Source organism: Heterodontus francisci, chromosome 18 (assembly GCF_036365525.1).
Source record: "Heterodontus francisci isolate sHetFra1 chromosome 18, sHetFra1.hap1, whole genome shotgun sequence".
Classification (NCBI taxonomy): domain Eukaryota; kingdom Metazoa; phylum Chordata; class Chondrichthyes; order Heterodontiformes; family Heterodontidae; genus Heterodontus; species Heterodontus francisci.
This window is the reverse complement of record NC_090388.1, coordinates 15,226,288-15,251,913: the sequence shown is the minus strand read 5'-3', so window position 1 is coordinate 15,251,913 and position 25,626 is coordinate 15,226,288. Positions and strand designations below refer to the sequence as shown.

At 44.0% G+C, this 25,626-nt stretch overlaps 1 protein-coding gene across 1 annotated transcript in view; it reads right to left on the bottom strand.

Annotated features, from left to right (window-relative positions):
• The window catches only part of c18h12orf56 (chromosome 18 C12orf56 homolog), a 92,117-nt gene extending 76,378 nt beyond the window's left edge, over nt 1-15,739 (bottom strand). The window contains exon 1 of the mRNA XM_068051178.1: nt 15,331-15,739. Within this exon, the coding sequence (XP_067907279.1) occupies nt 15,331-15,585 (255 nt within the window). The 5' untranslated portion in view covers nt 15,586-15,739. The remainder of the gene's footprint in view (nt 1-15,330) is intronic.
• Nucleotides 15,740-25,626: the final 9,887 nt, after the last annotated feature.

The following is a 25,626-nucleotide window of genomic DNA, read 5'->3' as shown; positions in this document are numbered from 1 at the left end:
AGAAGAAAAATAAAGTGTAAAAGTTTGAGGCAATCTCTGAAGAGGGTTTATTGTTACTGTGCTTTGAGCTCACTGTAGAGTCCTTGATTGAAGGTATGGTCTTGCTTTTCGTTGGGGCCCAGTATTCTTCTTAAATCTTGTTCACTGTAGGAGACTTTTCTCTCTTGGGGTTCATGTGTCTTCAGTGGGTTTTGGAGTTCCGTAAGAAAGAGATGGGAGCTGACAGGAGAGTGTGCGGTGAGTCAGCGAGGAGAGGTCTTTTCAGTCCAGGAGCAAACAGCTTTCTGCCCAAACTGTTTGTACAAATCCAAAAAACTCAGGTTGCCCAGCAGGTCAGTCATGCGACTAGCTGGTTTGACCATGTCCGTTCGTGTATTCGGCCATCTTAGCAGTCAACCTGGAATGTGAGCTCCCCCACCTTCTGGTGATCAAAAGTCCATTGTGGGTTGAATGTCAGGGAATGGCTGCTTTGTCCTTCCAAACACCGTCGTTTAATATGCAAAAATGTCTTTCCAGTCAGGGCTCTGGCAACTCCTTGTCACAGACCTTCTCTCTTCTTCCCAGCAACAATTTGAAATTTAATGTCCATGTGGCGAAATTAATGTGCCTCACTCTTGGCGGGTGGGGGCCTGCATGACAACATCAACACTTTACCAGTTTCACACCTTTTAAAAAATATTCTGCTTTTCTATTTTTACGACTAAAGTGAACAACTTCACACTTCCCTACATTATACTCCATTTGCCATCTTGTTGCCCACTCACTTAACCTGTCTATATCTCTTTGCTGCCTCTCCACATCCTCCCCGCAGTTTACCTTTCCACCGAGCTTTGTATCATTAGCAAACTTAGATACATTACTCTCTGTCTCTTCATCCAAATCATTAATATAGAGTGTAAATAGCTGAGGCCCCAGCACTGATCCTTGCTGCACCCCACTATTCACTGCCTGTCAACTTGAAAATGCCCCATTTAAGCTCACTCTGTTTCCTGTCTGTTAACCAATCCTCTATCCATGCTAATATATTACCCCCAACACCACGAGCCCTTATCTTGCCTATTAATCTTTTATGTGGCACCTTATCAAATGCTTTTTTAAAATCCAGGTATACTACATCTACTGGTTCCCCTTTATCTACCCCACTAGTTACATTCTCAAAAAACTCTAACAAATTTGTCAAACAGGATGTCCCTTTTGTAACACCATGCTGACTTGTTCTAATCATACTCTGCTTTTCCAAGTGCATTGTTAAGACTTCTTTAATAATAGTTTCCAGCATCTTCCCAATGACTGGTGTTAGGCTAATTGGACTGTAGTTCCCTGTTTTCTCTCTACCTCCTTTCTTGAAAAGCGGTGTAACACTTGCCAAGTTCCAATCTGATGGGACCATTCCTGAATCTAAGGAATGCGGGAAATTCATAGCCAGAGCATCTACTATCTTGAAGTGGTGGGAGATGCCTGTGCGTGGGTTCTTTTAACGTGGGGTGGCCGTTGCACAACGACTACTACATGGTCCGAGTGAAGCAAGGTCTTTGTCCAATGACAGGGAATGTTGTCTCTATTTTAAAAAAAACTGTGCCTGTAGTCTCAAGTTTCAAAGAATGAGAGGTGAAACTTACAAAATTCTTACTGGCTCGACAGAGTAGATGCAGGAAAGACGTTTCCCTGGCTGGGGGGGGGGGGGGGGGGGGTCTGGAATCAGGGGACATAGGCTGGCAAAAAGCGGGATGGTGGCGGGGGAGGGGGGGGACCTAAAATGGAGCGGGAGGCTCGGGGGGCCCTTCCCGATCTTCTCTTGCCTCCACCGCCACTTTACGCATGGCGGCGGTGGTGAAAAACAGCCCACCTGCCCCAGGCCAATCAAGGCCCTTAAATGGCCACGTAACGGCCACTTAAGGGCTTCCGCCCGCCGCCACGGGGATTTTACCCTTGGCTGGCTGGAGTCCCAGGCCCAAGAAAAGCTGCCTGACAAAAGCAGGCGGCTTTCCAATGGCCTGGGGTGGGGGGCCCCTCCTGATCAGACACCCTGTGCCCAACGAAGGGCTGCCCCCGATGCCCCAACCACCCCAAAAACCCAACACGCCCCCCCCCCCGCCACTCCGTCCCCTTAATCGACCACCCTTGCCTCACCTGGGCCTGAATGATTGCCCCCGGCGAGGCCCCAAAAACAACTTACCTGTTCTCCACGCTCCCCGACGTCTTCCGTCTTCGGCTGGGTTGTAGCCCCAGCAGTGGCCACTGCTCCCAGTGGCGCTGCTGGTACAGAGAGCTGCCGGCCCTCTGATTCGCCGGCAGCTCCACTAGGCGGGACTTCCGGCCTCAATGCAGTCCGGATCCCCAGGCCAAGCTGAGGCGGGTTCACCACCGACTTTTCAGTTGGTGGATGGGTCTCGTCCGCCGAGGGAAAAATTCCGGCCATAGGGGTAGGCCACTTAAGTCGGAAATGAGGAGGAATTTCTTCACTCAGAGGTTGGTGAATCTGTGGAATTCTATACCCCAGAGGGCTGTGGAAGCTCAATCATTGAACATGTTCAAGACAGAAATCGATGGATATTTAGATACTAATGACATCAATGGATATGGGAATAGCGTGGGAAAGTGGTGTTGAGATAGATGATCAGCCATGATCTAATTGCCTTGATCCAGAGGGTGGTGAGCCTGTAGAATTCGCTACCACAGAAAGCAGCTGAGGCCAAAACATTGTATGTTTTCAAGAAGGAGTTAGATATAGCTCTTGGGTCTAAAGGGATCAAAAGGTATGGGATGAAAGCGGGAACAGGTTACTGAGTTGGATGATCAGCCATGATCATAATGAAAGGCGGAGCAGGCTCGAAGGGCCGAATGGCCTACTCCTGCTCCTATTTTCTATGTTTTTTTTCTATGAATGGCAGAGCAAAGTCGATGGGCTGAATGGCCTACTCCTGTTCCTAAGTTCCCAAAACGCCCTTCACATAGATCAATTATAGTGATCGGTAGGAAGCTAGGTAAAGCAAAGTTTTAAAATGCAAAGACCAATTTAATGTAACACTGCCAAGAAAAACATTCAGATTGCACAAACCCTGCTATGAAACTGTAGTGTTATCAAAACATTTCTATAGTCAAGTACAAGAAATGATTTTCCAACAAATGGAAAGAAAGCTAACTATACAAAATACACCAATTCTGTTCTAATGAAGGGTCATCAAGCTGAAATATTAACTCTTCTTCCCTCTCTGCAGATGCTGCCATACCTGCTGAGTGTTTCCAGTACTTTCTGTTTTCAGATCAATTCTTTAGTTTCAGTTGTGTTTTGATATGAAATAAACAACCTAATAGCAGCTACTTGGTGGCAGCGGTTGGAGGTTGAATGTTGGCCAGGACACCAGGAGAACTCCCTGCTTTTCTTTGACTAGTACTCCAGTATCCTTTGCATCTACGTGAATGGGTAGGGTGTTATCTGAAACACTTTGGATAATGCAGCATTACAATCAGTCCTGCATTGAAATGTCAGGCTGGAACACATGCTCAGGTATCTAACTCAGCTCTGAACACATTCATTGACTTCATCTGGGGCCTCCTGAAGCAAAAAAAAGAAAAGACTTGCATTTACGTAGCGCCTTTCATGACCACTAGGCATCTCAAAGCGCTTTACAGCCAATGAAGTACCGTCTGAAGTTAAGTCACTGCTGTAATGCGGAAAACGTGATACAAAATCAATGTGGGAATGACCAGATCTGTTTTTGTGAAGTTGATTGAGGGATAAATATTAGCCAGGGCACTGGGGAGAACTCCCCTTCTCAAAAATATTCCCATGGCATCCTTTACACCGACCAGAGGAAGCAGATGAAGCCTCAGTTTAACATCTCATCTGAAAAACAGCACTTCCAACAGTGCAGCACACCTACAGTACTGCACTGGAGTGTCAGGATTGATTTTTATGCTCAAGACCTGGAGAGGAAATTGAAACAAAAACAAGAAATGCTGGATTCACTCAGCAGGTCTGGCAGCATCTGTGGAAAGAGAAGCAGAGTTAACGTTTCGGGTCAGTGACCCTTCTTCGGAGGAAATTGAACCCTTGTGTTTCAGAAGCGAGAGCACAAATGAACCACAGCTGACACCGTAATAGCCCCACATTCTCGCAATCCTTGGTGCAGAGTTATTTTTCCTCAGATGAGCTTCCCTACAAGCAGGAGGAGTCTAACCAGCCAATTTATGTCATTATTTTAAAACACCTTGATCAGAACCCTCCTGAGCTCACCTCCCGGGAAATATAACCCAGCTTCACTCAGTCTGTCATTACAACTCAGGTAGCATCTTGGTGAATCATGCGCCACCACCACAACAACAACAACTTGCATTTATAAAGTGTCTTTAACATAGTAAAGTGTCCCAAATTACTTCACTGGAGCGTTACCAAACGCAGTTTGACACTGAGCTACACAAGGACCTATTACTACAGATAACCAAAAGCTTGGTCAAAGAGGTAAGTTTTAAGGGACGTCTTAAAGGAGAAAGGAGAGGTAGAGAGGCGGAGGGGTTTAGGTTGGGAATTCCAGAGCAGAGGGCCTAGGCAGCTGAAGGCGCCACCAATCGTACAGTGATGTCCCTATTTTTATATGCAGAAAAGCACTTCTTACATGACGTCTGTTTATAACCAGTTAAGCACAAGTGAAATAATCAGCAAGTGGTGAATAGTCCTCCTCCCGTTTATGTATTTTAATATTTTTTCTAAGATGTTATACAGTATTCCCTTTTTTAAATACACTAAGAAATTTAGGCAAATAAAGGTTGTTATGCATCAGGCCAGCACTGAGTTTGGTTGCTATCCACTGTACAGAAACTCCTTTTCTTACTGTAATCTGTATTTTTGAATATTTTTAAGGCAGAGGTAGATAGATTCTTGATAAGCAAGGGGGTGGAAGGTTATCGGGGGTAGGTGGAAATGTGGATTAATCAGTTCAGCCATGAATTTATTGAATGGCGGAGCAGGCTCGAGGGATTGAGTGGTCTACTCCTGCTCCTATTTCGTATGTTCGTCCCATGTGTAATTAAGTGGGTTCACTTGTATATTTATTGGATTTCATTGGGGAGTGTGATTTGTGTTTATTTTAATGTACAAGTTGGAGTGTTAGATTGTAGACTATATCATGACTCTCCAAAAAATAAGCTTGGAAAAATATCTCTTTAAAAAGAAACTGAGCATACGTGTTTGACTGAGGTAAATGTTGCTGCAGTTTGAGATTCTTTCTTTAAATGCTACTGTATGACGTGGGCTATTATAAAGTCATAGAGTTATACAGCACAGAAACAGGCCCTTCGGCCCATCATTTCCGTGCCGACCATGATTATAAAATCAAAGTAATCCAAAGTAATATTGAACATGTTACACGCAAGCTTTTTTTTAAAACTCTTTGAAATGTTGGAAAAGTAAGGCTTCAAGCATCTGGGGAAAAAAAAGCGAATTGCAAATAAATGGATATGACTGTATTTACATTACTGAATAATCCACTTCTTTGCTGATTAACATATCACAGATCTATGACACCAAACATAAAGCAGTAATTATGTGCGAGTGGAAATAAATTAAGCTTGAAACAGAAACTGTGCCCGGCTTACTTGGTTCTTACTTTCTACTCAACTAGGTTGACAAAAGGAAGCACTTGTGTTCAACAAATGCCAATTAAAATACATAACCAGGCTGAGCACTGCTGGCCGTTTGCTGGTTATTTCACTTTAGTAAGTGCATTTAAGAAGTGCTTTTCTGTACATAAACTGAGGCTCTCCCAGACACTTAGCAACAGGTCTTATTGCTGTGTTTTTCATATGCTTTTGAAATGAGGTCCAAACATAGGTAACCTGTAGCCTGTGACAGGTTCCTCATGACCCTACCATCAACTCCAGCCCTACCTGAGCCCTGCTGAACATGCATTCTGACCCCTGGTTCAATTGGGTAGCGCTCTCCCCTTCTGAGTCAGAAGACGGTGGGGTCAAGTCCCACTCCAGAGATTTAAGCACAGAAATCAAGGCTGACAATCCAGCGGAGTACTGCTGGATAGCTGCACTGTCGGAGGTGCTGTCTTTCAGATGAGATGCTGTCTGCCCTCTCAGGTGGACATAAAAGATCCCATGGCACTACTCCAAAGAAGAACGGGGCAGTTATCCCCATGGCCTGGCCAATATTTCTCCCTCAACCAACATCATTAAAAACAGATTATCTGGTCATTATCACATTGCTAGTTGTGGGATCTTGCTGTGTGCAAATTGGCTACTGTGTTTCCTACATTAAAATAGTGACTACACTTGGAAAAAGAAAGTATTTCATTGGCTGTAAATCATGAGATTGGAACAGGCACTATATAGACACAATTGTTCATTCCCCACGCATATTTCATTTTGAGTGTCAATTTAGTAATTTAAGTTTCTTGGGACCTCCCAGCTGTGCATTAAAATATTATTGGCACTCACAGTAATTGTAAACATGCAGATCGCAGACATGAATTATTCAAAAAGGACAAGTCAGTGAAAGGGTTCAGGCTCATGGTTTAAAAAAATAACTTTCATGGTTCCACGATTCACAAAAAACACAAAAATGCAGAACACGTTTTTCCACTATTTCTTCATAAAAGTTTACACAATAGCATCATAGCAGTACGTTTGATAATCAAAGATTATATGTGTTCAGAAAGTTCACTAACTGGCCTGTAATTCCTGTGCTGATTCATTGTACAGATGTTTGGCATCTTGTAGACTGTTGATACAGTTCAATGTATTGCTTAAAAAATTGGCATAATCCTATCTCTGGATGTAACATGCAGAGTAATCGAAAGGGTAAACTTACAGTTATATTGTGGGGAAGGGGTGGAGGGAGGTATTTTCTTAGGCTCCTGATATGCAGACACCTTATGCAGGCCACATGGACATGGAGAAACTCCACTCCAGTTTCCTGACTTCTTAGCACCCACATGACCTGCCAGAAGCCCCACTCCAGAGGCACAAGTCCCTAATGTAAGCTGACACTCCAATGTAATACTGAGGGAGTGCACCATTATCGGAGATACTGCGTTTTTAAAAAATTCATTCATGGGATGTGGGCATCACTGGCCAGGCCAGCATTTATTGCCCATCCCTAATTGCCCTTGAGAAGGTGGTAGTGAGCTGCCTTCTTGAACCGCTGCAGTCCATTTGTGGTAGGTAGACCCACAGTGCTGTTAGGAAGGGAGTTCCAGGAATTTGACCCAGCGACAGTGAAGGAACGGCGATATAGTTCCAAATCAGGATGGTGTGTGACTTGGAGGGGAACTTGCAGGTGGTGGTGTTCCCATGTATTTGCTGCCCTTGTCCTTCTAGTTGGTAGAGGTCATGGATTTGGAAGGTGCTGTCTAAGGAGACTTGGTGCATTGCTGCAGTGCATCTTGTAGATGGTACACACTGCTGTCACTGCTCATCGGTGGTGGAGGGAGTGAATGTTTGTGGATGGGGTGCCAATGAAGCGGGCTGCTTTGTCCTGGATGGTGTCGAGCTTCTTGAGTGTTGTTGGAGCTGCACCCATCCAGGCAAGTGGAGAGTATTCTATCACACTCCTGACTTGTGCCTTGTAGATGGTGGACAGGCTTTGGGGAGTCAGGAGGTGAGTTACTCGCCTCAGGATTCCTAGCCTCTGACCTGCTCTTATAGCCACGGTATTTATATGGCTACTCCAGTTCAGTTTCTGGTCAATGGTAGCCCCTAGCATGTTGATAGTGGGGGATTCAGCGATGGTAATGCCGTTGAATGTCAAGGGGAGATGGTTAGATTCTTTCTTGTTGGAGATGGTCATTGCCTGGCACTTGTGTGGCGCAAATGTTACTTGCCACTTATCAGCCCAAGCCTGTTTCCTACATTACAACAGTGACTACACTTCAAAAGGTAGTTTGTTGGCTGTAAAGTGCTTTGGGACATCCTGAAGTTGTGAAAGATGCTATATAAATGCAAGTTCATTCTTTAATGATACATCACAGTTTAGGTATCCTTCATACCTTCCAAAATCAGCCCTGGTGAAGCAGTTAGTTTTAAACAAATAATCACTCATACGTCCTACTGCTGTCAGAAACAAACCATATTACTTATTTTTTTTATTCGTTTATGGGATGTGGGCATCGCTGGCTATGCCAGCATTTATTGCCCTTCCCTAATTGCCCTTGAGAAGGTGATGGTGAGCTGCCTTCTTAAACCGCTGCAGTCCATGTGGGGTAGGTATACCCACAGTGCTGTTAGTAAGGGAGTTCCAGGATTTTGTCCCAGCGACAGTGAAGCAACGGCGATATAGTTCCAAGTCAGGTTGGTGTGTGGCTTGGAGGGGAACTTGCAGGTGGTGGTGTTCCCATGCATCTGCTGCCCTTGTCCTTCTAGGTGGTAGAGGTCGCAGGATTGGAAGGTGCTGTCGAAGGAGCCTTAGTGCGTTGCAGCATTGCATCTTGTAGATGATATACACTGCTGCCACTGTGTGTCGGTGGTGGAGGGAGTGAATTGAAGTGGGACCGGAAGGGTAACATTAGCAGAATTAGTATTAGAATGTATTAATAAGTTTAGAAGAATCACTGTAGTTGTGAGGGGTCCGTTGAATGATGGGATGCTTGCTTGACCACTATGCTGGAGCTGTACAACTCTATTTAATTTCCTCCACATCTGTGTAAATATGCTGTCCTTGCTTCATTAATCAAACAGATAAGGGGAAAGGCTGGAGATGATACAAGAAGTAAACTATGGGAGCTGGCAGCTTCAAGGTTTGGGAGGAGATAGCAGGAGAATGTTTGTGGGGCAAAACAATCCAGGTTATTGATCAAGCTGCAGACCTGGAATGTGTTGGGGTAGTGTGAACAAATGAGTAATGATTATTGTATTCTATAAATGTGTGCTACAGACTCTTTCACTGAGAAGCTGTTTGGGTGACCAGAGAACTTCTCCCTTGCAAATGCTTGACAAAATAAAAGTCCTCATTTGCTTTAATCCCGTGGACCCGAGAGTGTTTAGATTTTCTCCACAACAGAATGTTTGTGGATGGGGTACCAATCAAGCAGATTGCTTTGTCCTGGATGGTGTCGAGCTTCTTGAGTGTTGTTGGAGCTGCACCCATCCAGGCAAGTGCAGAGTATTCCATCACACTCCTGACTTGTGCATGTAGATGGTGTTCAGGCTTTGTGGAGTCAGGAGATGAGTTACTCACCGCATTATCCAACTGGATCACAGATACTTCACATCCTACATCAGTGCAGAATGAATTCTGTGTTGCACGAGGACGAAAGGAAGGCCATAATTGCAGTATATTTGTCATAGGCAAACTGATACAATGTTTTTTTTTAAAGAGGTGGAGGTGATAATCTTGTGCAAAGCGCAAATTCTTAATCCCATATCTGGACAAAGATTCAGTGAAAACAAAAAGTTCTGTTTAAACTTTTATGTTTAAAATGACAGTAAAGAACATGTCAGTTCTTTTTTGAAAAAAAAAACTTTTAAAATATCAGCAGCAGATGGATGACAGCAGTGCTTCATAATATGCTTAACCACACAACAGCTCTGCTTTCCTGTAGTTGAGAACAGTGACACTTAAATTCCACACCATCCATCTGCATTGCTAAAAAGAAACAGACTTATATTTCAATAGCGCCTTTCACAACCACCAGACATCCCAAAGCACTTTACAGTAAATGTAATAATTTTTGAAGTGCAGCCATTGTTCTAATGTAGGAAATGCAACTGTTTATTTGCACAAAGCAAACTCCCACAGAAGAGCAATGTGATAATGACCGGACAAAATGCTTTTTATCAGGTTGAATGAGGGATATATTTTGGCCAGGAAACTGGGGAGAACCCCCCTGCTTTTCAAAATAATGCCATTGAATCTTTTACATCCACCTGAAAGGGCAGACAGGCTTCAATTTAATATCTTATCCAAACGACAGCACCTCTGACAGTGTAGCACTGCACTGGAGTGTCAGCCTAGATGGTTGTGCTCAAGTCTTGGAGTGGGACTTGAACCCAAGACCTTATGCCTCAGAGGGGGAGAGTGCTACCAAGTGAACCACAATGGACACACAGAAGGATACATAAATGATACAGGTGTCATATATGTAAATTCAGTAAGGGTTATGGTATACAACAAGATGTGCAAAAAGCACTCAACATATATCAGCTGTAGCTAAGTGGTAAGCACTCTTACCACTGAGTCAGAAGGGCTTGAGATCAAGTCCCACACTAAGACTTGTAGCATAAAAATCTAGGCTGACACTCCAGTGCAGTACTGAGGGAGTGCTGCACTGTCAGATGTGCTGCCTTTCTGTTGCGATTTTAAACTGGGGCCCTATCTGCTCTCTCAGGTGAATGTAAACGGATGGCACTCTTTCGAAGAAGAGCAAGGGAGTTTTCCCCAGTGTTCTGGCCGATATCCATCTCTCAATCAACATCACAAAAGCAGATGCTCTGGTCATTATCTCACTGTTGTTTGTGGGAGCTTGCTGTGTGCAAATTGGCTGCTGTGTTTCCTACCTTACAACTGTGACTCCACTTCAAAAAAGTTCTCATTGGCTGTAAAGTTCTTTGAGATGTTGTGAAAGTTGCTATATAAATGCAAGCTTTTTATCTTTTGTTAAAAAAAAGAATCTGGTAGCTTGTAGGCTAGCTCCAGAGTGGCGCAGTGGTTAGCACCGCAGCCTCACAGCTCCAGCGACCCAGGTTCAATTCTGGGTACTGTCTGTGCGGAGTTTGCAAGTTCTCCCTGTGACCGCTTGGGTTTCCGCCGGGTGCTCTGGTTTCCTCCCACAGCCAAAGACTTGCAGGTTGATAGGTAAATTGGCCATTGTAAATTGCCCCGAGTGTAGGTAGATGATAGGAGAATTGTGGGGATGTGGTAGGGAATATGGGATTAATATAGGATTAATATAAATAGGTGGTTGATGGTCAGCACAGACTCGGTGGGCCGAAGGGCCTGTTTCAGTGCTGTATCTCTCTATGACTCTACGAAAGATGTCATTTTGTCATTAAACCCAACTGGTCCACTGGTGGCTCTTAGAAGGCAACATGCCACTGCTACCCTGTCTGGCCGACAATCTGACTTCAGTCCTGCACTATGTGAGTGATTCTCAGTATGCTCTGAAGTGGCCCAAGAAGCCACTCAGTTGGGAAAATAGTCACCACAGACGACCTCTCAGGATACTTAGGGACTGGCATTCAATGCAGCTTTGCTGACATTCTGAGAACAAAACTAACCAATTTTTCCTTCTTTCACCACTTTATCAGAAACTTTTAAAAAAACATTGTTAGTTATTTCTGTCTTGAAAATTTCAACTGATGCAGCATCCTTTTGGAGAGTGTTCTAGCTTTCCACTACCCCTTGTGTGAAATCCACGACCATCCCTAATCCGAGTAAATTGATCCCTATAATGAAGCAATTATGAATCTGTGTTATTTTAAAATAATCGAACTAGCAGCAAATGACCTTCATAAATCAAGAGAAATCTAATTTATTCCATTAATTGCGTTCTTGTTTTAAATCAGAGCTGAACTGCTTATTAAATGTTTCTCTGAACATAAAATGGGACGAAATTCCCAACTCCCAGAATCTTTCCCCAGTTTGAGATTAGGAAACAAGCAAGTATTGATTTTGTAGATTGAGTACATATAGAAAGCCAGATAAAAATGCATAGTTCAAGATTTTTTTCCTAGATATCCTCAGACAGAAAAAACCCCCAGAAAAACTTAACTAAATTTATATTTGAAGGCATTAATTTTATAACTGAAGTTTACTTAAATTTCAGTAAACAATCTGCGGCACCGTTGGATTTCGAGAATTAACCAGCAGACACAATGGGCCGAATGGCCTCTTCTACGCTGTAAGATTCGCAGTGGAAGATATTCACACATAACATAGAACATAGAACATAGAAAAAATACAGCACAGAACAGGCCCTTCGGCCCACGATGTTGTGCCGATCCTTTGTCCTCTGTCAAGGACAATTTAATCTATACCCCATCATTCTCCTTTATCCATATACCTATCTAAAAGCCGTTTGAAAGTCCCTAAAGTTTCTGACTCAACAACTTCCCCAGGCAAGGCATTCCATGCCCCGACCACTCTCTGGGTAAAGAACCTTCCCCTGACATCCCCCTTATATCTCCCACCCTTCACCTTAAAGTTATGACCCCTTGTAACGCTTTGCTCCACCCGGGGAAAAAGTTTCTGACTGTCTACCCTATCTATTCCCCTGATCATCTTATAAACCTCTATCATGTCACCCCTCATCCTTCTCCGTTCTAATGAGAAGAGGCCTAGAATGTTCAGCCTTTCCTCGTAAGACTTATTCTCCATTCCAGGCAACATCCTGGTAAATCTCCTCTGCACCCTCTCCAAGGCTTCCACATCCTTCCTAAAATGAGGCGACCAGAACTGCACACAGTACTCCAAATGAGGCCTTACCAAGGTCCTGTACAGCTGCATCATCACCTCACGGCTCTTAAATTCAATCCCTCTGCTAATGAACGCTAACACCCCATATGCCTTCTTCACAGCCCTATCCACTTGAGTTGCAACTTTCAACGATCTATGCACATAGACCCCAAGGTCTCTCTGCTCCTCCACATGCCCAAGAACCCTACCGTTAACCCAGTATTTTGCATTCGTGTTTGTCCTTCCAAAATGGACGACCTCACACTTTTCAGGGTTAAACTCCATCTGCCACTTTTCAGCCCAGCACTGCAACCTATCCAAGTCCCTTTGCAGACGACAATAGCCCTCCTCGGTATCCACAACTCCACCAACCTTTGTATCATCTGCAAATTTACTGACCCACCCTTCGACTTCCTCATCCAAGTCGTTAATAAAAATCACAAACAGGAGAGGACCCAGAACTGATCCCTGTGGCACGCCACTGGTAACTGGGCTCCAGGCTGAGTATTTACCATCTAAGACCACTCTCTGCCTTCTATCAGTTAGCCAATTCTTAATCCAACTGGCCACATTCCCCACTATCCCATGCCTCCTGACTTTCTCCATAAGTCTACCATGGGGGACCTTATCAAATGCCTTACTAAAATCCATGTACACCACATCCACTGGTTTACCCTCATCCACTTGCTTGGTCACCTGCTCAAAGAATTCAATCAGGCTTGTGAGGCAAGACCTACCCCTCACAAAACCGTGCTGACTGTCCCGAATCAAGCAGTGTCTTTCCAGATGCTCAGAAATCCTATCCCTCAGCACCTTTTCCATCAACTTGCCTACCACCGAAGTAAGACTAACTGGCCTGTAATTCCCAGGGTTGTTCCTATTCCCTTTCTTGAACAGGGGCACAACATTTGCCACCCTCCAATCACCTGGTACCACCCCCGTCAACAGAGAAGATGAAAAGATCATTGCCAGCGGCTCTGCAATTTCATCCCTTGCTTCCCATAACATCCTTGGATATACCCCGTCAGGCCCGGGAGACTTGTCTATCTTCAAGTTATTCAAAAACCCCAACACATCTTCCCTCCTAACGAGCACTTCCTCGAGCTTACCAGTCTGTTTCACACCGTCCTCTTCAGTAATACACCCCTTCTCATTCGTAAATACCGAAGAGAAGTACTCATTCAAAACCTCACTTATCTCTTCGGCTCAACACACAGTCTCCCGCTATTGTCCTTGACCGGACCTACGGTCCCCCTAGTCATCCTCATATTTCTGACATACGCGTAAAAGGCCTTGGGGTTTTCTTTTATCCTACCCGCCAAGCATTTTTCATGCCCTCTCTTAGCTCTCCTAATCCCTTTCTTCAGATCCTTCCTGGCCATCTTGTATCCCTCCAGAGCTATGCCTGTGCCCTTTTTCCTCAACCTTATATACGCATCCTTCTTCTTCCTAACAAGACTCTCAACCTCTCTTGTCAACCACGGTTCCCTCACATGACCATCCCTTCCCTGTCTGACAGGGACATGCTTATCAATGGCCCCTACTATCTGCTCCTTGAAAAAGTTCCACATTTCGACCGTGCCCTTCCCTGCCAGCATATGCTCCCAACTTATGCTCCTCAGTTCCTGCCTGACAGCATCATATCTACCCTTCCCCCAATTGTAAACCTTGCCCTGTTGCACATACCTATCCCTCTCCATTACCACAGTGAATGCTACAGAATTGTGATCACTATCTCCAAAGTGCTCGCCCACCAACAGCTCTATCACTTGCCCTGGTTCATTACCTAGTACCAAATCCAATATTGCCTCCCCTCTGGTCGGGCAGTCTACATACTGAGTCAGAAAAGCTTCCTGGACATACTGCACAAACACTACCCCATCCAAACTATTCGATCTAAAGAGTTGCCAATCAATATTTGGGAAGTTGAAATCCCCCATAATTACTACCCTGTGACTTCTGCTCCTTTCCAAAATCTGTTTCCCAATCTGCTCTTCCACCTCCCTGCTGCTATTGGGGGGCCGATAGAAAACTCCCATCAAGGTGACTGCTCCTTTCCTGTTCCTGACCTCAACCCACAGTGCCTCAGTCGGCAGATCCTCCTCGAAAATTCTTTCAGCAGTTGTTACACTATTTCTAACTAACAATGCCACCCCCCCACCTCTTTTACCACCATTCCTAATCTTATGAAAACATCTATAACCAGGTACCTCCAAGAACCATTCCTCCCCCTCACCTATCCACGTTAACATAACATAAAATAAAAACTAAGCAGGTCAGGCAGCACCTGTGAAGAGAGAAACAGAGTTAACGTTTCAGGTCAATGACCTTTTGTTAACACTTTTGCCCTCTCCACAGATGCTGCCTGACTTGTTAAGTATTCCCAGCACATTGTTTTTATTTCGGATTTCCAGCATTTGCAATATTTTGCAGACTATACGACACGGGTTTACTGTTGTAATCATATATTGGAAGTAGAGATGAAATTTTCAGGCTTAAAATTTAGTTTCATGAATCATGATTGTTTAACATCTATTTTTTAATTGTAACATTATCAATTCCCACTCTGTGTATTTCAGTCTTCTATGAAAGGCTACTAACATAAGTGTCCCTGCAGAATGGCTTTGCCTGCACAAAGCAAGAGCGGCAGTGTAACTCGAGAGGGACCAGATGATCACTAAAGCCCTGAGGTTTTGCACCGTTCCCAACGAGTGCAGTCTAAACAGAGCCTCAGGCGCCCCATTCATATCCAATACATTTATGAAAACATCAACTAGAAAGTCCTGTGATTTACTCACATTGCAAGTTTGCACGCACCCCAACCAAAGCACGCGGAAAACTGCATAAAAACGTTTGGAAATGGGTGGGGGGAATAAAATCACCCATTTTTGGAAAAAAAATGACAGCAAACTAAAAGTGACAGACAGGCTCACCAGCTCTATTGCAACAACATCTTTGAGATGCACAGCCTCGTGGATGGTCTTGGGTGGGTTCTGCGTCAAGTAGATGCACTCGTCGGTCAGGACGACATACTCAAAGGCTTTCTTATTCTTCCTTTCCGACACCACGATGCACGCCTCGTACATTCGGATCTTATTAAAGACGCTCTCCTCCAAGTGTCTTTTCAGGAAGAAGTCCAGCTTGTCGTGCCGCTTGGTGGGGAATGTGTCTAGATCACTCCTCGCCATGGGAGAAAGGAAAAGAAAGTTATTTGATCTTTGCCTTCAGATCAATAAGGAGGGGAGAGGTTACCGCGCCAGGGATGTTTAACACCTTCTGCCTGAAATTGCTACTTTCATTTGTTGCCAATGTCTTGAGTTGTTACTCGCGTCAAGCGCGCGCTCCCGGGGAACCCCCTTCCCTACTACGTCACAATAGCAGCAAGTGCCTATCACAACCCGAACTCAGCTCCACAGCCACGCCCCCCAACCGACCACCCATTCATTAATTACACTGGTAGAGGAATAGAGTCAGAGAATTTGTCACTGATTTGCCTCTCTTGATTAACTATTTTTTTAGCCCCACTGAATCTCTAGTCCAGACAACTTTCCTGGGCTTTAACTTAAGCTGAAGTAGAAATGAACAGTAAAAATAGAATTGAAAAGTAAAGAAGTTATGCTAATTTCGTGTGGAACCTTAGATCACACCATGTAATATTCAGGTCGTCATATTATAAGAAATACAGAGGCACTGGAGAGGGTTCAAAATGATTTACAAGCATGATACACCAGGGTATTAAAGGCCTGCTCGAGTCTGCAAATGAGACCCAACCCAAGCCCGACAGAACCCCATCTGACCCCAAGCCCGACCTGGCCCAAATCCTTCCATTTTTTCCGGCGCTCGACCTGACCATCAGTTAACCTACCTTCCGTTTTCACTTTGTTCCTTACCTGCACAAGCTCAAAATAACTGTCGCAAAACCAGCTTTAAAGTCCAAAAAGTAAATTAACATTAAAGTCACTTACCTGAGGTGGTGATAGAGCATGTCCGATCCGGCCCGACCCAACCCGAGCCCGAATGCCGGACCCGGAAGTGCGACCCGACTCAAACCCGAGACATGTCATCGGGTCCCGTCAGGTTCGGTCCGGTAGCAAGCCTTTAGGGGATATAAGAGACAGCCCTGGTAATTATAGACCTGTGAGCCTTACTTCGATTGTGGGTAAAATGTTGGAAAAGGTTATAAGAGACAGGATTTATAATCATCTTGAAAAGAATAAGTTCATTAGCGATAGTCAGCACGGTTTTGTGAAGGGTAGGTCGTGCCTCACAAACCTTATTGAGTTTTTGGAGAAGGTGACCAAACAGGTGGATGAGGGTAAAGCAGTGGATGTGGTGTATATGGATTTCAGTAAGGCATTTGATAAGGTTCCCCACGGTAGGCTATTGCAGAAAATACGGAAGTATGGGGTTGAAGGTGATTTAGAGCTTTGGATCAGAAATTGGCTAGCTGAAAGAAGACAGAGGGTGGTGGTTGATGGCAAATGTTCATCCTGGAGTTTAGTTACTAGTGGTGTACCGCAAGGATCTGTTTTGGGGCCACTGCTGTTTGTCATTTTTATAAATGACCTGGAAGAGGGTGTAGAAGGGTGGGTTAGTAAAATTGCGGATGACACGAAGGTCGGTGGAGTTGTGGATAGTGCCGAAGGATGTTGTAGGGTACAGAGGGACATAGATAGGCTGCAGAGCTGGGCTGAGAGATGGCAAATGGAGTTTAATGCGGAGAAGTGTGAGGTGATTCACTTTGGAAGGAGTAACAGGAATGCAGAGTACTGGGCTAATGGGAAGATTCTTGGTAGTGTAGATGAACAGAGAGATCTTGGTGTCCAGGTACATAAATCCCTGAAAGTTGCTACCCAGGTTAATAGGGCTGTTAAGAAGGCATATGGTGTGTTAGCTTTTATCAGTAGGGGGATCGAGTTTCGGAGCCACAAGGTCATGCTGCAGCTGTACAAAACTCTGGTGAGGCCGCACCTGGAGTATTGCGTGCAGTTCTGGTCACCGCATTATAGGAAGGATGTGGAAGCTTTGGAAAGGGTGCAGAGGAGATTTACTAGGATGTTGCCTGGTATGGAGGAAAGGTCTTACGAGGAAAGGCTGAGGGACTTGAGGTTGTTTTCGTTGGAGAGAAGGAGGAGGAGAGGTGACTTAATAGAGACATATAAGATAATCAGAGGGTTAGATAGGGTGGATAGTGAGAGTCTTTTTCCTCGGATGGTGATGGCAAACACAAGGGGACATAGCTTTAAGTTGAGGGGTGATAGATATAGGACAGATGTTAGAGGTAGTTTCTTTACTCAGAGAGTAGTAGGAGCGTGGAATGCCCTGCCTGCAACAGTAGTAGACTCGCCAACTTTAAGGGCATTTAAGTGGTCATTGGATAGACATATGGATGAAAATGGAATAGTGTAGGTCAGATGGTTTCACAGGTCGGCGCAACATCGAGGGCCGAAGGGCCTGTACTGCGCTGTAATGTTCTAATGTTCTAATACATATCAGAAGAGGTAGAACAGTCTGAATCTCTTTCTTCTTGAAAAAAGAGGACTGAGTAGTGTCCTAATAGAGGTCTTTAACATTAGTAATGGTTCTGCTAGAGTAGACACAGAGTGTTTCCACTTGTGGGGAAGAGCCAAACTAGAAGCCATCGATATAAGACAGTCACCAAGAAATCCAAAAGCGAATTCAGAAGAAACTTCTTTACCCAGTAAGTGATGAGAATGTGGAACTCACTACCACGGAGAGTGGTTGAAGTGAACAGTTTAGATGCAGGAGGCTGGACAAGCATTTGAGGGAGAAGGGATTAGAGGGTTATGCTGATAGAGTTAGATGAGGAAAGACAAGAGGAGGCTCGAGTGTAGCATAAACAGCTGCATGGCCTGATTGGGCTGACTGGCCTGTTTCTGTGCCATATATCCTATGTAATCCTATGTATCATTCATTAACAAACTGCTAAATAAAATAACAGCAGAAATTCTTATTCTTTTTAGATTGGAAAACTTAAGTAGTCATCTCTTTTTTCATAAATGCTTTATTTATGTTGCTAGATAATTCATTACAACATTCTGTCAATCACAGTTCCTGTTGTTATGAACACTGGACTTTGTAGCATGGTTGTGTTTTAAAAGCTGTGCTCTTTAATGCAATGTAAAATCTGCGCAGAGACAAGCCGGGGGTCTTGGTTACCATGAGAATAAGGAACCCAGATCAAAGACCCCTTTGAGAGCAGGGTGCAAGGTGTATCACCCAATGGACAATGGGTTTCACTCTCCCAGACTCTCAGATTGTAAACAGGGAGCCAAGGGGCTCTAAAAAAGCAGATTCAAGTTGCAATTTTTAACACCTGGAATCAAAGAAAAGCTTTTGCTACGGTTAGACTTATGAACTCTGAGAATTGTTGAAGGCATGCGACTATTGACTTTTGTGCTGGATAACTTCAAAGACTTTCCTTGGTCTGAAGGCTGAAAGTAAAAAATAAAGACCAGCAGAGCTGTGCAGCGTAAAGAGACAGACAGACAGACAGAGAGAGAAAGAGAGAGAGAGAGAGCGAGAGAAACAGGTGCTCTCAGATCACTCATACTGCAAACGGCTGCTAGGATTTGAACTCAGTTCGAAAGTCGAGGTTTGCGGAGAAGAAAAGATCAATGGGGTCACCAGAGATTGCTTTATTAATGGATGAATGCGCTTGGAAGAAGTGAGTGAAGAGGACATTGGCTTTGAGAAATACACTGGGAGATCCAACCCATTGCAGCTGGGAGGTGTTTGGGACTTTTAATTACAAGGATACTTTTTCACTGAGAACACTAATGTGGTGTGTGGTTCAAGTGCGTTAATCAGTTAATGGGCAATACCTTTCTCTGTAATTTAGTACATTAGCTCCCCACTAAGTATGGTTTAGTTTATGTTGATTTTTAGTTTCGTTGTTATAGTAAAAGTCTTAAAATGTGAAATCTCGTCATATGATTCTTTACTTGGTCATTGGGAAGTTCATATCTCCTATTTTAAAGTTAACTGTCTCCACTGAGGTTGTAGCACTGTATAAAAGTCTCCATATCAAAAGCTCAAGACATTGACAAAATATTGTAACTACTCAATACTGGATCAATACCAATTTATTCTCACAATAGTTTCTTTTCCAAAGTGGTTTATGAGCTAAAAACTCATAGTTTAACTGTTTGATTTTGCGCTATTTTGAATTTGGTAGTTACTGCAAAGCAAGTCCTATATCAATAGTCTCATTGTCCCATAACTAAAGAAAGAAAAATTTGCATTTATATAGCACTTTTCATGACCACCGGATGCTTCAAAGTGCTTCACAGCCAATGAATACTTTTGAAGTGTAGTCACTGTTGTAATGTAGGAAAAGGGCAGCCAATTTGCACACAGCAAGCTCCCAAAAACAGCAATATGATAATTGTCGTGGTCCTGTAGTTTTTTTTCTGGAATATGCGGTTTGCCTTTAAGGCTTGCAAGGGATCAGTATTGCTTTAAGAGCCGGCAAGCCCTAGGAATTATAGGAAGGTGCATTTTCGTTGCCTTAGAAACAGCCATTTGGAGACTGCGATTCAAAGGGTGCATTCTCGATACCATGGAAACAGCCACTCGGAGTGAGCCTGATGCGATACATTTGTTACAATTCAGTTTGTCCTAACTGAACACAGACAGAAGACATAGACAGCTGTGGGCCGGAATTTTACGTTGGGCGGACGGGAGCCGGACTCCGACATAAATGTCGGTGCCGAACCCGCTTCCGCCCAGCCTGGGGATCCGTCCCGTATTTTATGGATCCCCAGGCTTTAATTGACCCGAGGCGGGACTTCCACCCACTTGAGGGAGGAAGTCCCGCCTCAGTGAGCTGCCGAACAATCAGCGAGCCGGCAGCTCTTCGTCTCAGCAGCGCCACCTGGAGCGGTGGCCACTGCTGAGACTGCAGCCTAGCCGACGGAGGAGGATACCTAGGAACTGCTACTGAAGGTAAGTGTGGATTGCCTCACCAGGGGAATCGGTCGTGCCCTGGTGAGGCTAGGGTGGTCGTTTGGGGGGGAGGGGGGACATCTTGCATCCCGGGGTTGGGTTGGGAGGCGGGGGCAGCCCTCAATCTGCACCCTGTACCCGATTGCCAGCCCTCCACCCCCCCCCCCACCCCCCAGGGTGCGGAAAGGCCGGCAGCTATTGTTGGATGGCCTTTCACGTCCCCGGCACACCCACTTGCCACGGGTAAAATACCCGTGGAGGCGGGCGAGGGCCCTTAAGTGGCCAAGTGGCCACTAAAGGGTCTTGATTGGCCTCAGCTGGGCGGGCCACTTCTCACCCCCCACTCCCCCCCCCCCCCACCCCCCCACCTCCTGGAGCCTGCCTCTCAATTTTACGCTGCCCCCACGCCACCATCCGACCTGCTGGGGCGGTGTAAAATTCCGGCCGTGGTGTCAGCACTGAAAAAGAGCTCTCAACCATTTAAACTGAAGGAAATAGGATTTTTGTCTGCAGTGGCGCAGTGGTTAGCACCGCACAGCTCCAGCGACCCGGGTTCAGTTCTGGGTACTGTCTGTGCGGAGTTTGCAAGTTCTCCCTGTGACCGCATGGGTTTCTGCCTGGTGCTCTGGTTTCCTCCCACAGCCAAAGACATGCAGGTTGATAGGTAAATTGGTCATTGTAAATTGCCCCTATTGTAGGTGGGTGGTGGGGATGTGGTAGGGAATATAGGATTAATGTAGGATTAGTATAAATGGATGGTTGTTGGTCGGCACAGACTCGGTGGGCCGAAGGGCCTGTTTCAGTGCTGTATCTCTAAATAAAAATAAAAAAATAAAATATCTCTCGAAATTCTAAAAAGTCAAGCCAAGACAGAGATCTCTGGTAATCTAAGTTTGAAGAAAGGGAAGTTAGACTGTGACAATCTTTTATCCCTCAAAAACTCTAGAATCAAAAAGATTGATTCTGTTGAAAGTGTTCCCATGTCGTTAATTGTTGAAATCCGCTGGACTTCGAACAACATTCTGCGAGGACTTCAAACAACATTCTGCAGGACTTCGAACAACATTCTGCGAGGACTTCAAACAACATTCTGCAGGACTTCGAACAACATTCTGCGAGGACTTCAAACAAGATTCTGCGAGGACTTCGAACAACATTCTGCAGGGACTTCGAACAACATTCTGCGAGGACTTCAAACAACATTCTGCGGGACTTCGAACAACATTCTGCGAGGACTTCAAACAACATTCTGCAGGACTTCGAACAACATTCTGCGAGGACTTCGAACAACATTCTGCGGGGACTTCGAACAACATTCTGCGAGGACTTCAAACAACATTCTGCGGGACTTCGAACAACATTCTGCGAGGACTTCAAACAACATTCTGCGGGACTTCGAACAACATTCTGCGGGACTTCGAACAACATTCTGCATGGACTTCAAACAACATTCTGCGGGGACTTCGAACAACATTGGACTGTAAATTTGCAAGGACTCTAATTTTTCTAATTTTAAATGTTCATCGTGTTTAAGAATTTAGTTCTTCTAATTAAAGAGTAATTTGTTGATTTAAAGACACCTGGTTTGGTTAACCTCATTCGGGGGTTAATAGATGGTACAATTCGGTTGGGGCTTTCTTTAATTTGGAAAGATTTTAAATGATATGTTAGCCGATCTGTGGAACGACTGGACTGAATTAACAGTGCGCTGGTCCCACCGCAATCAGAATCGTATATTTTGATTGGGGGCTTTGACAGGAGCAGTTGGTCGTAACATAACGACCAGATAATCTGTTTTTATGATGTTGATTGAGGGATAAATATTGGCCAGGACACTACGGACAGCTCACTTGCTCTTTTTTGAATGATGTCTTGAGATCTTTTACATCCACCAGAGAGGGCAGACGGGGTCTCGGTCTAGTGTCTCATCCAAAAGATGACATCGCTGACAGTGCAGCACTCCCTCATTACTTGATTAATGTATTCAAACCCCAGAGTGGGACTTGAACTAGGTACCTGGTGACTTCGAGTTAAAAGTGCTACCAATGGAACCACAGCTGACACAAATTCCTATAGATGTATACCACGTGGTCAAACTATTTGTTAGATTTATAGATCAGTAAAATATAATCTTAGAGTGTTGACTTATAATTTAATAAGTTATGATGATGTAAAAAGTTGCATCTATTTATTGTAAAATAGGTTCCTCCACTCAGAGATCAAACCCATGTCTTGTTTAATATGGACCAATATATGTAAATATATGATATAGAATAAAAACAGAAAATATTGGTGGAAATACTCAGCAGGTCTGGCAGTAATTGTGGCTAGACAAACAGATTTAATGTTTCAGGTCTGTGACTTAACTCATCACCTGAATTAAACAAATTTATTTTCTGATGACACTTTTTTTTATGATGAATATTTTTTTTCCTCTTAAGAAGAGCCTGCTTGGTCACTTGGTCAGAAAAGAACAGTTCAGGTATTTGTTTGTAAATGTAAGAATTGTCTTTAAAGTTTTATGTACACTTGCACAAAATATTGCTGTGTTCCTAAAAGGCATATTATCTTCCTTGACAAAATAGTATGAAAATCCACAATCACCTCCAGTTGATTGTTTTAGCTTGTGTTCTGCATTGTGGATATTCTTGAATAGAGCTGGTAAAGATTTGCATGTTTGATTTGAAGTTCAGTAGCAGAAAACATCACAAAGAACTCTTTCCGTACTTAAATGGCATTTGAATGGCTTCCTAGGTGGTTTATTGTGTCAGCTGCGGCTTAGTTGGTAACACCCTTGTCTGTGGGTTCAAGTCCCACTCCAGGCCTTGAGTCTAAAAATCAAGGCTGACACTCCAGTGCAGTACTGAGGGAGAGCTGCAGTGCTGTCTTTTGGACAAGATGTTAAACTGAGGCCTGATCTTCTTGCTCTTGCTTGTAAAAGATCTCGTGGCACTATTTCGAAGAAGAGCGGGGGAGCTTTCCCTGGTGTCCTGGCCAATATATATCCCTCATTCAACATCACTAAAACAGATTATCTGGTCACTATCACATTGCTGTTTGTGGGAATTTGCTGCACGTGTGCTGACTGCTGTGTTTCCTGCATCACAATAATGACTACACTTCAAAAAGTACTTGATTGGCTGTAAAGCGATTTGAGATGTCCGGTGGTCGTGAAAGGTGCTATATAAATGCAAGTCTTTTTTCTTCTTTAAACCTAAGAAAGCCTGTTTATGCTCATTTCTTTGCCTTATAATTGGAAAGTGGTGAACAAGGATTCACCAAAGGGGAAGCTCAAAACACAGCGTGTTTAAAAAATTAAACCCTGTTACAATAAGACCAGGTGAAGACAGTATAAGACCCCCAGACACCTTTCTCACCTGGTCGTAACATATGTTTATTTATTCAATGGCATTGGGTAGAGATAACACCTTTTCTTCTATTTTCAGGAGCCAATCAGAAAACACATATTTCACTGGTTCTGGGGCAGAATTCCAATCTTGCATCCTCCAGAAACTTCAGCTCATCCAAAACTCCACTGGCCAATCTTAACCCACATCAAGTCCCGTTCACCCATCACCCCTGTGCTCAGTGACCTACACCAGTTCCCAATCCAGCAACGTCTCAAATTTACAATTGTGTTCAAATCCCTCCCCATCACCATAACCTACTCTAGCTCTCTGAGAACTCTGCATTCCTGCAATTCGGGCCTCTAGTGCATCAGAATTTGCTGTGGCGCCCTAGCTGTCTAGGTGCTAAGCACTGGCATTCACCATCCTAAACCTCTCCTTTAAGACACTCCTTAAAACCTACTTTGACCAAACGTTTGGTCACCTAATAGCTACGTGGCTGGGCGTCAAAGCTCCACTGACAAAATACCCCAAAGTTGCGCAGGAGCATTAAGTTCATACAGCATTTTAACATGTGTGTCAACCAATGTGAATAGGACAGGAAAGTGGAGTTGATGTAGTTCAATCATGATTTTACTAAATAACGTAGCGGGCTTAAGGGCTCTTATGGCCTATCCTTGCTCCTAATGCTCAAGCTCTTATTGAGCACTTATTTGTACAACTGTCTTGTCTATTTATCTAGTGCAATAAATGAGGGAAATAATTATCTGTTTTCCAGTAATGAATCAATAAACATTTACTTCAGTCTATGGGATTAAGCTTTATGAACTTCTTTCCCAAATTCTCACTTGAGATACGGACCTCCTCTCTCAGCAATGACATGCATTATAAACTTGGTTGTTTAATTTCCAATTGTCCATCATTTTAACATCGCAGTATGACTCCTGCAGGTTTCTGTTACTTTCACCTAACACAAATTCAGAAAAGATCCGAACTCAGCAACTATAAATACCACAAAACATTTATACTAAAATACAGAAACTAAACCAAATTGCTCGCTGATGAAGCAAACACTGGCCTTAACAAACAGCAAGGTCAGGCAAGTTAACAAAATATCTGATGCACTTAAATGTAGGCAAATTTATGCATTTTGGCGCAAAATCTAAAATAAATTGCTACACTTGAAGTGTATTTCTGACATCAAGACAGGAGAGCCATGAAATTAAAATGCCTGAGCAACCCAAACCGTTGCTAAATAAACGGCCCAAATGAGTGACCACTGACATGGGATATTTATCAATAACGAGAAATGGATTCACGGTTGTCACCCAAACTCAGTAAATAGCACTCTTGCTGCTAAGGTCATGAGTTCAAGTCCACATTTGTATTTAATCATGTAATCTAAGATAATAATGCAGCACTGCGGTAGAAATGGAAAACAGCTGGAAATGTATTTGTCCAGAACAAATGTATTTGTCCAGCGCCTCCCCACTCAAAATAATTTAAGAATATAAGAAATAGGAGCAATGGTAGGCCATTCAGCCCCTGGAGCTGGCTCCTCTATTCAATAAGATTACGACTGATTTGATTGCGTCGTTAACTCCACTTTCCTGCCTGGCCCCCCCCCCCCCCTTAATCCTTGACTCCCCTGTCAATCAAAAAAAATCTAACTCAGCCTTGAATATATTCAATGACCCAGCCTCCATTACTCTCTGGGGAAGAGAATTCCAAACACTAACAACCCTCTGAGAGAAGAAATTCTTTCTCATCTCTGTCTTAAACGCGAGACCCCTTAATTTGAAACTCTGCCCCCTACTTCTAGATTCCCACATGAGAGGAAACATCCTCTCAGTATCTACCCTGCCAAGCCCCCTCAGAATCTTATATGTTTCAATAAGGTTACCTCTCAATCTT